Source organism: Ranitomeya imitator, chromosome 10 (genome assembly GCF_032444005.1).
Source record: "Ranitomeya imitator isolate aRanImi1 chromosome 10, aRanImi1.pri, whole genome shotgun sequence".
NCBI classification, from domain to species: Eukaryota; Metazoa; Chordata; class Amphibia; order Anura; family Dendrobatidae; genus Ranitomeya; species Ranitomeya imitator.
This window is the reverse complement of record NC_091291.1, coordinates 112,762,952-112,775,587: the sequence shown is the minus strand read 5'-3', so window position 1 is coordinate 112,775,587 and position 12,636 is coordinate 112,762,952. Positions and strand designations below refer to the sequence as shown.

At 40.5% G+C, this 12,636-nt stretch overlaps 1 protein-coding gene across 1 annotated transcript in view; it reads left to right on the top strand.

Moving 5' to 3' along the window:
* Window positions 1–12,636, top strand: part of PLCH2 (phospholipase C eta 2) — a 770,253-nt gene that overhangs the window by 674,487 nt on the left and 83,130 nt on the right. The window contains exons 12-13 of the mRNA XM_069741627.1: window positions 8,778–8,936; window positions 10,982–11,017. Coding sequence (XP_069597728.1) covers window positions 8,778–8,936; window positions 10,982–11,017 — 195 coding nt within the window. The remainder of the gene's footprint in view (window positions 1–8,777; window positions 8,937–10,981; window positions 11,018–12,636) is intronic.

Sequence of the window (12,636 nt, the reverse complement as noted above, 5' to 3'; positions counted from 1 at the left end):
GACCTACATCTTGAGATGCACCCTCTGACCTACATCTTGAGATGCACCCTCTGACCTACATCTTGAGATGCACCCTCTGACCTACATCTTGAGATGCACCCTCTGACCTACATCTTGAGATGCACCCTCTGACCTACATCTTGAGATGCACCCTCTGACCTACATCTTGAGATGCACCCTCTGACCTACATCTTGAGATGAACCCTCTGACCTACATCTTGAGATGCACCCTCTGACCTACATCTTGAGATGCACCCTCTGACCTACATCTTGAGATGAACCCTCTGACCTACATCTTGAGATGAACCCTCTGACCTACATCTTGAGATGAACCCTCTGACCTACATCTTGAGATGAACCCTCTGACCTACATCTTGAGATGAACCCTCTGACCTACATCTTGAGATGCAGCCTCTGATCTACATCTTTAGATGAACCCTCTGATCTACATTCACGAAGGCGTCTCTTGGTTGTGGACTTTGACAGTAATTCTTTCACCTCTTTGACAGTGTTATTGGCTTAGATCAATATTGTGTAGGTGTTACACGTGGCCATCATCCACTTTGTCTTCCGTTCCGTTTCAGATTTTGGTGTTTCTGATCTCACCCGTCCAGTACCAGATTGAACATTTGGCCACTGCTGAAGTTTCTTTGATAGGTTTCTTTCGTTTTGTTTAGTTTATTGATGGTCTTCATGACTTGTCTTAACATCTCCTTGGATCACATATTGAGAGCTCCCATAAACGGCAACTAAATACAAATTCAACATTTGGAAACCACGTTATCTATTAATTTGTTGTGATAAATTGCGGTCCCCCAGGCCTCACCAGACCATGAAGTAGTTTATAATTGAACTGTCCAATTACCTTTGAGCCCATGTAAAAATGGCTGCAATTCCCGAAACCATTTATGCAATATTTTTGTAAAAATCGACAAGTGAATCAAATCTTGATGGCTTTATTTCAGATCAACTGTTCGGTGCACAGAAGGGAAATGATGACCATTCTGTCACTGTCCATTATGTCTGTGCCTAATTGTGTGTTTATTAAGAGACTAACTCTTGTATTCATGCCGACGGATAATTATAGCAAACAGATAAACCGCATAATACTGTCTCTTTATAGAGTCAACTACTCGTGCAGCCCAACAGAAGCTGGAAACCAGGATATACTGGTCAAACCTTCCTCAGCCACCAGTCTATTTAAAGGGGTTGTCCACTACTAAAAGACACATTTTAAATGAACTCCTGTGTTGAGGGGGGACATGACTCGCTTACCAACACCATTCCTCTGTAATATAGGCGCTGCATTCTCCACCATTTTTTCTGGCTTCTTTTTGATGGGGGGTATCATGAGACCACTCCAGTAAATTGGCAGCTACTGATGGGCTGTAGCTTTCCCATTGCATCACAACTGGAATTCTATTACGAACAGAATTTGAATAGAGTGAATTGGAGGCTCTGATTGGTTACGGTGATCATGTGACGTCCCCCTTTGCCAAGATGACTTAAAATGCATTTTAAAGTAATGAACAACTCCTTTAAGCTGAAATGGAACCAGTATCAACTCAACTCTAATGTTGCATTATCCATGTGCAGCATATCCCATTGGTGTGGGAAGCTATCAATCGAAAACCACCAATACCTATAGTATGAATAGTCTTATTTATAATATGTAACTTTTATAGCATAAGAAGCCTGTTTTTATGAGTGCAAAAAACTCGTCTAAAGTGATCCGTTTATTTACCCATGGATCATTTATACAGATTGCTGCCTTCATCTTCTCTTCTTGACTTGAACTTTAGGACTTTAGACTAAACCAGATCTCCTCGACGTCTGCACTTCTAAGTTTTATAGTATTGCTGTTTTCTTCTTTATAGTCATAGTGGTTTGAGCTTTTTTTCTGATAGGGTTTTTTTATGATACAGAGCTCCAAATTACCTTTTATACAGTCAAATAATATACCAGTAAGCTTCATTCTTGAAGCTTACTGCTTTTTCACTTTCTCTTCCTCCCTCTCTGCGCTTGTCACTGTTACACTCGCCATCACTGCCTATCTTGAAGATGGATTTTACGAGTTAATTATCAGATTGAGAAATTAGGTTACAGCTGCTGTACATAGAAGTCTATACAGATTGGTAGGGTAGTCCTACTCCTGTCAGTCCTCCCTCTCTATCTCAGTGAAGCTGCCGACCTGGGATCACCATCCCGGACAATGCCTTGCGCACTAGGACACCTGACAGATCCTCAGACGGGCTGTAGCTCCCCCAGTGCAGTGCCGTTGCAGACTCTGCAGCCACTCCTTCCCATGTGCTCTTCAAGAAGTCCTACTCCCAAGACTTCCAACACAGGATGTGCTATTCAGGAATCCTACTCCCAGGACTTCCAACACAGGCTACTCAGTGTGCTATTCAGGACGTCCGTCCCCACCTGGGACCGTCCAACACACGTCTCTAAGTGCGCTGTTCAGGGATCCGATCCTACTCCCAGTATCTCCCAACACACAAGTCTTCAGATCCACGGCCTCACAGTGAGCTATTCAGGGATCCAGTCCACACTCAGGTCCTCCCAACACACAAGCCATCCAGGATCTACACAGTCTTCATTACAGAGACCACTCAGGTCCATACACAGGAACCACTGCAGAGCATGTGACCCACACCCTGGTCACATTATGTAGTTGTAGCTACTCCCATAGATGGGTGGTGTGTGTGGCTAGTTCGACCCACCCAGCTGTCATAACTAGCCCTGTAAGCCTCCCTTGACTATTATAAAAACACTTGTGCGACTACAGGTCCCAGAACAACATTACTTCAGCGCAGACTCCCTCTGCGACACATATCGGTCATTTACAACTCTGCCACTCACGTTTTCACCATCATCATAACCACAGATACGCCTCCATGCATATCCCGAGGAGCACACACAGCGCCCCCTAGCTGCAACAGGGGTCACTGCATCACATAGGATACAAGTCATATAATGGCCATATATATATATACTGCTATCTCTTGTGTACAGTAACATGACAGCTTTTACTGAAAAGTCACCTGAAACCAAAGTTACACTAAACAAACCCAGCTAAATTCAGTCTGCCTTGATTTAGCATTATTAAAAAGTACCATTGTTTTAGTTCTTTTCCTATTGTATACAAGGGTCAGCAACCTGCTCACAACAGCTGGATTACTTCAGGTTGCTAACCCCTGGACAATGCCAGACAGGAGGACTAGGGAATGGCGCTGTCTTTTCCACCGAGAGAAATCATGGTGCAGAAATGTCCGGTTGCTTGTAGGTAAAATTTTATTCAAACTGATAAAAAATAAATAAATAAAAACTATATACACAACGTCTTTCAGCTGTTTGCAGCCATCAGGTGATGGAGAAAATGAATTTGATCCTTCTTACATAGCCCTTTACCAGTGTGAGAGAGGGAGGGGAGATGAGGAAGAATAGTGATTCATCATACATTGATCTTATAAATATATAAAAACATGACATATAAACAGCATAAAAATACAAAAACAAATAATGTATAAAAATGTATTTCTCCTTTAGGAACTTTTACACTGTTAACCCCTGGAAAAGTTATTTTTTCTACTCCCAGTGCTGTCCACCATCTGGACAAGCTGTCTTCTCAAGTTCTTTATGCTAGAAGTGGCTCCTTAATGGCCCAAAGCCAAATCCCTCCAGCACTACAATCCATCAGGTCCTATGATGCCAAACAGTATTTTTTGCAACGAGGAAGCCTGGCATTGATGAGGAGGAATCGAGAAGAATTCCAAGATTTACATATAAAAAAAAGTCCAGTCCATGAGCCTCAGTACTTCCTAAAAGGGTATATTTTGCTACTGAGTGCAGTATTGGGTAGGAACAGAGATCCTAATTCCAGCAATGTGTAACTTATCAGGCTGTGTACTGTAGTTTCAATACAATCAGTGGTTTATCAGCAGATTATCATTGCCGGACTAGGTCTCGCGTGCAAGCTGGTCCAGCTGATCTGTGTAACCCCGCCCTCATCACTGATTGGCAGCTTGCTGATAGTGTACACCGGAAACTGCCAATCAGTGTTGTGGGCGGGGTTACACTCAGCTCAGCATTCTGAGAACTACTAAATCTACAGCAGAGAAAGTAGGGATTCTTTCAATACCACACCAAGCAGCCCAGTAAGTGGCACATCGCTGGAATCGGGGTGTCTGCCTCTACATAATGCTGCTCTCAGATTATGTAGCAAAAAACTACTGACCTATTCCCCTTCACTATATGATCTTGCAAAGGATTTGGAGTTTGGTATCAGAAAAACAGTAAAGATATATTAAGAAATTATTTGGAATATAGTGTCATTGGGAAGATATTCACTGACGTATATCAACCTGCTTATGAGACCGTCCTTACTCTGCCGACTTCATATAGAGCTGTGCAACAATATTACCACCCTCCAACGACAATGCTACTTAGGGATAATTAGTGGTGTCAGCAGGAGACACTGAAGTGAATTAAGCCGAGTGGAAGATTTTGCTCCATATGTGATAACTTCAAGGACACTTTAGTCCATGTAAAAACTTAAAAATTAATAATTGAGTAATTGGAGGATAATAGCATTCCACAGTGAAGAACTGAACCAAGAAATGAAACGAGGGCCTCCTACCGAGCACTACAGACCAAGCACTAAGATGTCTTCTGCATGTACGGATCCTGGTGGCCAGAAGTGATCTCATTCCCAATACTGACAGCTAAGTCCCATCTTCATGCCCAATAACCTATGGAGCTTGTGTCCAAGACCTATCGACCAATATGGATGAGCCCACACACTAGACTTGGTGCCCAGAATTTTATTTAATATATCCAATTACTGGCTGACAATAGCTACTACCCGTAGGATGAACTACAATGGCAGGTGTACCGGGGACAATGGGCTGACAAATTCGCCACCCTCGCTTTCTCCTTTGCACATAACTGTTGAGACCTTTGGCAGTGCCCGCCGCAGGTGCTGTCAGAGCGGGCAGCACTTTAGAAGGACCCGGCAGTGGCTTACAGGGGAAGGAAGCGAGGTGTCCGAGTGCCCACCGCAGCAAAAGGCTACAGAACAGCAAACTTCATCGGCTCACCACTTCAAGGTAACAATAGTAGCTTGGACAAGGGAGTAGTCCTGTTCCCAGGATGGTGAATACAGTAAAGTGGATAATTCCAGTATCCACAATTGATTTATTTTTTTCTTAAGCCTATTTATTTGGTCACTCCAAATTTTCAAAAACAAAAATGAAGAGAAACACTTGTCTTGTGTTTCAAGCCCATGCAGGGTCCTTATTCATACCTAGGGCTCTTCATTATGATTAAGAGCCTTGCATTGACTTGAAACGCGTAGGTGTTTATTTTTTTCTCCTTTGAAATTTTAGAGTGACAGTGTTTTTTGTTTGTTTTTTTTAATGTGATAATCAGAAATAACTCTGGGAAAACCTACTGAAGACATGAAGAAAGAGAGGTGCAAAAAGCAATGGAAACTAATGACACCAGCTGAAATCTATCTGTAATTAGAAAGCAATGATGACATTTAGTGAAATATAATACAAATTTCAGCTGGTTTAACTGATGGACTATAAGGCGGTATCTCATTACCAAGGTGCCATACAAGAAACGTCTCCTGATGGTTAAAACCAGTGAGCTGTCTCAAGACCTTCACAACCTTATTGTTGCAAAAGATATATATATATATATGTGTGTGTGTATATATATATATATATATACATATATATATATGTATATTATAGAACACTCTACAAAAAAGGAAATGGTTTTGTAATAAATGTCCCTTTTGAATAATCAGCAGGTACTTATTCAAATTTTACAGTTTTTGGATTCAGGAGCGGAATATCATGAATACAATTTCACAATGAAACGTATGATTTTCACATCCATTCTGTTACAGTGTATAAGACAAACCGCACTGTATTAAGCCATAATATTGTGACGCACTTAATTGCAATTGGAAATAAAGTAGTTTTATCGAATTAGTTAACCGGGAGAACATGAATGTTACCAAATCCTCATGAAGGTTTGCCAGTCAGATTTATTAGCAGATACGGCATATTTCTGGATGAGGGTTAGGCTGAGGCTAATAACTCGATCATTGGAGACGAGCTCGGCAATTATACTGTAAGATGGAATGGATTCTAGGGTTTTCTCCATTAGCAGTCAATTTCCTTTTCTCTTTTTGCTGGAAGATATTTCTTTCTCTTGGTACTGAAATCACACTGCAAACTTTGATTTATATCAATTTATTGTACTTCCTCATCCCATTTGTTTTTCCTTGAGAATGTTAATCGAAAAAATTTTCTATTTTTCTTTAATGCCAGTCGTTACATAAAATATTAATCCGTCTGTGGGCATCAAAAATGTTCAACTTGACTCTATTATTCAATCAAGAAGTGTTGTTTTTTTTTCTGAGTCGATTTATGAAAATGTATTCACGGCTAACGAATGAAAAATTCTGCCTCTTTTTTTTTACGCGGTGTTGAAATTCTCCAGGCTCAAAGTCATTTAATATTTCTTTCACGACGAGAAACATTGACTGTGACATTTGGGCAAAGGTGGAAACTATGCAAAGTTTTTTGATTAGCTTCATCAACAGTCTATTCTAGATATTCATGTAGCTAGTAAGAAAAGGAAGAATTTGCAGCCAATGCTATTTTCGTAATGGGATCTTGTTATGAAGACAACAGCCCCTTTTTAGAGGGTAGAAAAGCCCCTTCTCAGTCAACATACAAAGCTGCTAGAAAAGAGAAGCTCTTGCACAGCAGACCTGAGTGATCAATGTGTCCCACATTTAATATTTTAATAGCCAGAATGTAATATTGGAAAATGCATGGCTGGCCGCAGTTTTCCCAGTAAAAGCTTTCATTTAATAAGGGTGTCCTAATGAGAAAACCCTCTACATATCCAGTATTATTGAGAAACAATAGTTTGCTTAGGATTTTTTTTTTTCAACCAGGATCTTCAATGACTGCAAAAGAAAATGTAGGGAAGATCTTGATGGACAAATGTCCACAGATAGGGCAGTACCGAAAGGAAGAAGATGGGGGGTAAGAGTGATGTTGGAACTCGACTTTAAGGGTTGTGTAAGGATAGAACACCTGTAGGAGCCCGATGTGCCATAGTTGCAATCCCGTGTCTGCAGTAGAGTATTGCCAAATAATAGATTTGTAAAGTGTTCATTATTACGATGTGAGGGATGTGCTCAAGGAAAGCATGAGATCTGGAGAATACAAATAAGGTTCGTTATTCGCTCTAACACGTGCCGGCGCCTTCCTTGAGGTGAGAAACTTGTTTTTTTTATCTTGAGAATAGCGTGGAAACACGTTGGTGTGAATAAAAAAAATAAATCTTGCTCGTACTTTCCGAAGCTCGTGTTTTCTATAAGTGCATCCCGTACATCCTGATAATCTCCACTTTGCCTAGAGCAAATCTACAGTCATCAGACTGCGTTGACAATACTGTATCTCACTCTATAGATTAGTGTTTCCCAACTTTAGTCATGAAATAGTCACTGGTACATCGGATGCCTTTGGTTTATCTCCTGTGATCAAGCTTGTTGAAATCCAGCATGTCCAACCCATTCTTCTCCGGGCATCTGCCGTTGGTGATGGCAAGTTATGAACGATTGTGCTTTGATAAAGCGTTATCGGAGCATGCTCGTGTGCTCACCCGAGTGTCTTCGGCGTGCTCGAATAATATGTTCAAGTCCCCGTGGTTGCACGTCTCGTAGATGTTAACCGCAACACATGTAGGGATTTCCTAACAGCCTCGGGGACTCAGCATATTTTTCGAGCATGCCGAAGACACTCGGTTAGCACACGATCATGCTTGGATAACACCTTATCCGAGCACGTTCACTCATCACTAGTGGTGACACCAAGATGGCTGACCAGTTTTCAACAAAATTGGTGGGATTGGCCATCGTACATTTAACGTGGATGATATAGGATAAATGCGCTAAAGTAGGACCTAAATTGAGGCCATATAGCGCATCCCGGAGGACAATAGCTACATTTAATCAGCTGTTTGCATATTCTTAGCGGACCTAAGCACTTAAAGTAGGGTATGTAGGTTTTTAATACCACTTTTTGATTGTGGTGCACAATGCCAAGCCCTAAATGGTTTAAAGATGTCATCAAGATGAACAGAAAGCCACAAAATATATAGAAAACTCTGCTTACTGTAAAGTTCAGAGCTTCCAGACATTAGTTTACTTATAGGTGTATTAGAAAAGTAAATCCAAGGTCTTAAGTAAAGATTTTTGAGTGATTAGTTTGAAAAAAAAAAAAAAGTACATTTAGAAATTTGGATTTACTCGATCTCTGCTTCTGTTCTTCACCCTTTAATTATCTCCCATTAACTAATACAAGAAAGACATATTTTAATTTTTTAGACATTTTGTAAGAAGTTCCTCTGTCTAGACTGTAAGCTGTGCGATGGAAAGATTTAAAAATACATGAGCCTTCTCGAGATCTTGTGAAGTCCTCGGAATTTTTCTTACTAAATTAATATTTGTAGATGTTTCATCAAACAAATGAATTGCCGACTGACATCATTATCTCGCATGATGAAAAAAAAATATTATGTCGGGTTATCTGCAGCCGGAGCCTGTGACTGTTCATGTACTTCACTGCATGTGATAACATTCATAGGTTCGCTTAGTTTTTGCTGTAAGAACTTGATTCTACCTTTTATCTTCTATACTTGCATAATTCCAGCCAATTTTCACTCGCGTCTTTCCATATCTATAGGCCTCCACCAATAGGAAACAAGTGGAAAACATAGCAAAGAAGAGGCTTGACTCATTGATGAAGGAATCCAAAATCCGGGACTGTGAAGACCCCAACAATTTTACAGTCACTACCATGCCACCCACTGGGAAAATCATCCAGAAAGCAGAATTAAAGAAGGTGCAAAGTTCTGGTTTCCATATTTTTTGCAGAATATTTGAAGGGATCTGTTCCACGGAATGTTGGAAATTGTCTTTTTCCCAAATTTCTCTAAATTGTCATCATTGGGGTGTTATGCTTGACTAAAAGATGAAAATTTTGAGATGAAAAACCAGAATCGTAATTGCCCTTTACACTATTCTGCAATCTAACCTGTCTGGTCCAGAAAGGGATTGGAGAACGTACTAGACTAGAAGCAAAATGTATAGTACCGTGCAAAAGTTGGAAAAGTGCTGCAAAGTAAGAATGTTTGAAAAAAATATACATTTTTGTCAATGGACAAAAGAGAAATCTAAATCAAATACTTATTCACTGCCCTTTGTCTTAGTTCTACCCAGTTATCGTAGTAACTCGGCAGCGAGATTGTTCCAAACATCTTGGAGGACTAACCACAGATCTTCAGTGGATGTTGCTTTTGCAAATCTTTCTAGCTCTTTATGCCACACAGACTGGATAATGATGAGAACAGGGCTCTGTGGGGCCATATAATCACTTCCAGGACGCCTTGACATTTTTTTGTTACGCTGAAGTTAGTTCTTGAACATCGGCTGTATATTTGGGATCGTTGTCCTGTGACAGTATAAATTTGGAGCCAATCTGATGGATAAGTATCAGACTGTATTTCTCAGCATTGAGGACACCATTAATCCTGACCGAATTACCATCTCAATTTGTTGAAATGCAACAACAAATTGTCAAGAGCCTCCACCATGCTTGACTATTCCTGCAGACACTAATTATTGTGCAGCTCTCTAGCCTTTTGGTGGACAAACTGCCTTTTGTTACAGCCAAACACAAATCCTCAGCCAAGAACACCTGTTTGATGTTTTTCTGAAACTTTTTGCTTATACTTTCGTGCAAAGTTGACTCACCTCCATGTTAACCAATAGTCGAAAAAGGTAAATATCCAGCTTCAGAGATCCGATGTACATAAAAGTATCAAATTTATTAGGTAAATTAAAAATAAGACAACCGCATGGTAGTCCCAGCCCCGGCTTGGGGAGATGATAGGCAGACGCGTTTCAGACCCTCAGGTCGTTAATCATTGCAATCGCCCCTCTTATCTACTTCCATGTTGACGGTATGGTTTCTGCCTGAAATTATTCAACGAAGACCACTTCTGGCCAGACTTCTGCGAACAGCAGATGGGTTTTACTAGGTCCCTCTGGTTCTGCCAGTTCTGAGCTGATGGCACTGCTGGACAACTTCAGATTTAGAAGTAATGCAAGCATGATATCTCTGCTGCATTAAGTTTCCTTGACCGACCACTGCGTCTACAATCTTCAATCTTGCCCATTTCTTGGTGTCCTCGATGCTGAGAAATACAGGCAGATACTTATCCATAAAGCAAAAAAAAACATCAGTGAAGAGTTTTATTGACTCCAAATTTATTCTGGAGAAGTAAAATGGCCCCAAACATCCGGCCAATGTCATCAAGAATTCTCTTGTGTTTAATCAAGAAACATGGAATCCTGGAAGTGATGACTTCGCCCCACAGAGCCCTGACATCAACATCATCCAGGCTGTCTGGGATTACACGAAGAGACCTAAGGATTTTCACAAGAAACATCCACAGAAGATCTGTTGTCAGTTGCCCAAGATGTTTGAACCAACCTTCTGCCAAGTTCCTTCAAGAACTGCGTGTAAGTACAAGTACCGAGAAGAAGTGATGAAGTCAAAGGAGAGGGTCACAGCAAGTATTGATGCTATTTTACATTTCTCAATCTTGTTCACTCACTTTGCATTTTATTAATTGGTGAAAATAATCTATTAATACGTCCATTTTTTGAAAGCTTCTTACTTGGCAGCATTTTGGCCCACCTCCCTCAATCTTTTGCTCGGTGCTGTATGACGTCAATTGACGGTCAAATGATTGTTGTGAATGCTCAATGTAGCATTTTGCATCCAAAATCCTCCGTTTTTCGAGTATGCGTATATGTGTACTGTGTGTGTCATATCTTTAAGATATTTGTTTAAAATCTAATTGCTTATAATGTATTTTACAGAAATGTAACTCCGGATCTCCAGTTGAAAGATCTACGGTAAGAAATAAATTTTTAAGTTAGAGGGTCAAATGTGGTTCTTTAAAGGGGTATTTTCGGGAAAGGATATGCTTTCACTTATGGCACGGAATGCGGAGACCCCCCAATGATAGCGCAATTTCTATTGTCCTGGGTCCATACAATTCTACTTATGATACTCTTTTATCATTTTTTTCTATTTATCATTTTGGTTTTCCACAATTTTGACATCACTTTGGTCCATAAAGAGGGGGATCCTTATCTAGATATTTACTACACAATAAAAAAAAAAGAGCTGAAATCAACCTGAACTTCCTTATGAAAAACAGACTGCGTTCACTATTATATAGATCTTTTAGACCTGAGTCTGATGGTGTACTTGCTTTTAAAATCTGCAATAGAATGGTTGAAAAATCCTGAAATAAAAAAAAAAAACATTTTATATGTCCAGTTGAAGAGTGAGAGAACTCATAAATCTGAGAGAGGATCGGTGGGGACTGAATTAAGAGCTGCAGCTTGTACTGAGCAGTGAGAGATCACTGCAGGGAGGTGGTACACTGAGGAGCTGGCAATCATGATAGGTGGGTGGAGATTCAGTGGCAGCAGGGAGGAGGAATGCCAAGAAGCCCTCAATCTGGCTAGGTCGGTGTAGTTTGTGCCTGACTAAAAATGACATGGATTTCCTAAGTAAGTACACCAGCTAGACCTATTCAGTAATATATGTCATTTTTATTGTGAAATTTAGTGACAGATCCACCTAATCCAGTTGTATAAAGTTCTAATCTATCCTAAAGATACTTTTTAACTCCTATATCATTGGGGATCTGTCTGATAAGCTCCCATCTGATTACCAGAATAGAGGACATGCCCCACAGGATGAATGGATCCCTTTAAATACCCCTTTAAGTGTACAGATTATCCCTGTCGGTCAATTTTAATGAATTTAGAAGGAGAATGTTGATCTGTACACACAATATAATGTGTTTTTCTGCACGTTATTCTGGGTGTTGGGAAGAGTAAATTAATTTGGACCTGGTGCCAGAGCTGCGGAGGATGCAGGGGAGGAGGAGGGCTCTGCAATCACAGTCAATCTTAAAATATAATGAGACTTGGGGCAGGAGAAGTTTATAGCTAATTTAACTAATTTGGCTTCATAGCACTAATGGCTGTCTTTGTCCTTTTCTGTTAATGATGACAAATGCTTTGCGTCTGCCGTATTCTCCATCGCCCTTCGGAGCGCTCCCGGCTCGTGGCGGTGGACTGGAGCGCAGCGATACGTTCAGCCTTTTATCGCGGCTGCCTGTAAACACTGTATCTCTTCCCCTCAGCCTCCGCATTACACGCTCGTTTGTGAATGAAGTAATGGCCGCGTTAATAAAAGTTTCAAAGTGAGCGCTTAATGGAGAGCGCGGAAGAAAAGGCTCGAATTGTGCGAAGCTCTATTATTATTATTTGGGGGATTATTATCTAATGGTGCTTTCAAGTTGTAAATCTAAGAAACCTGAACGGGAAAAGCTTTTATCTAGGAATAGAGATACATTTATGCAAAAGACGGCTCCCATTCCCCAATTAGAGAGTACGTTTAAGCACAACAGAATTTTTTTGTTGTGGATTTTGCCAAGAATATGCAGAATTTTACT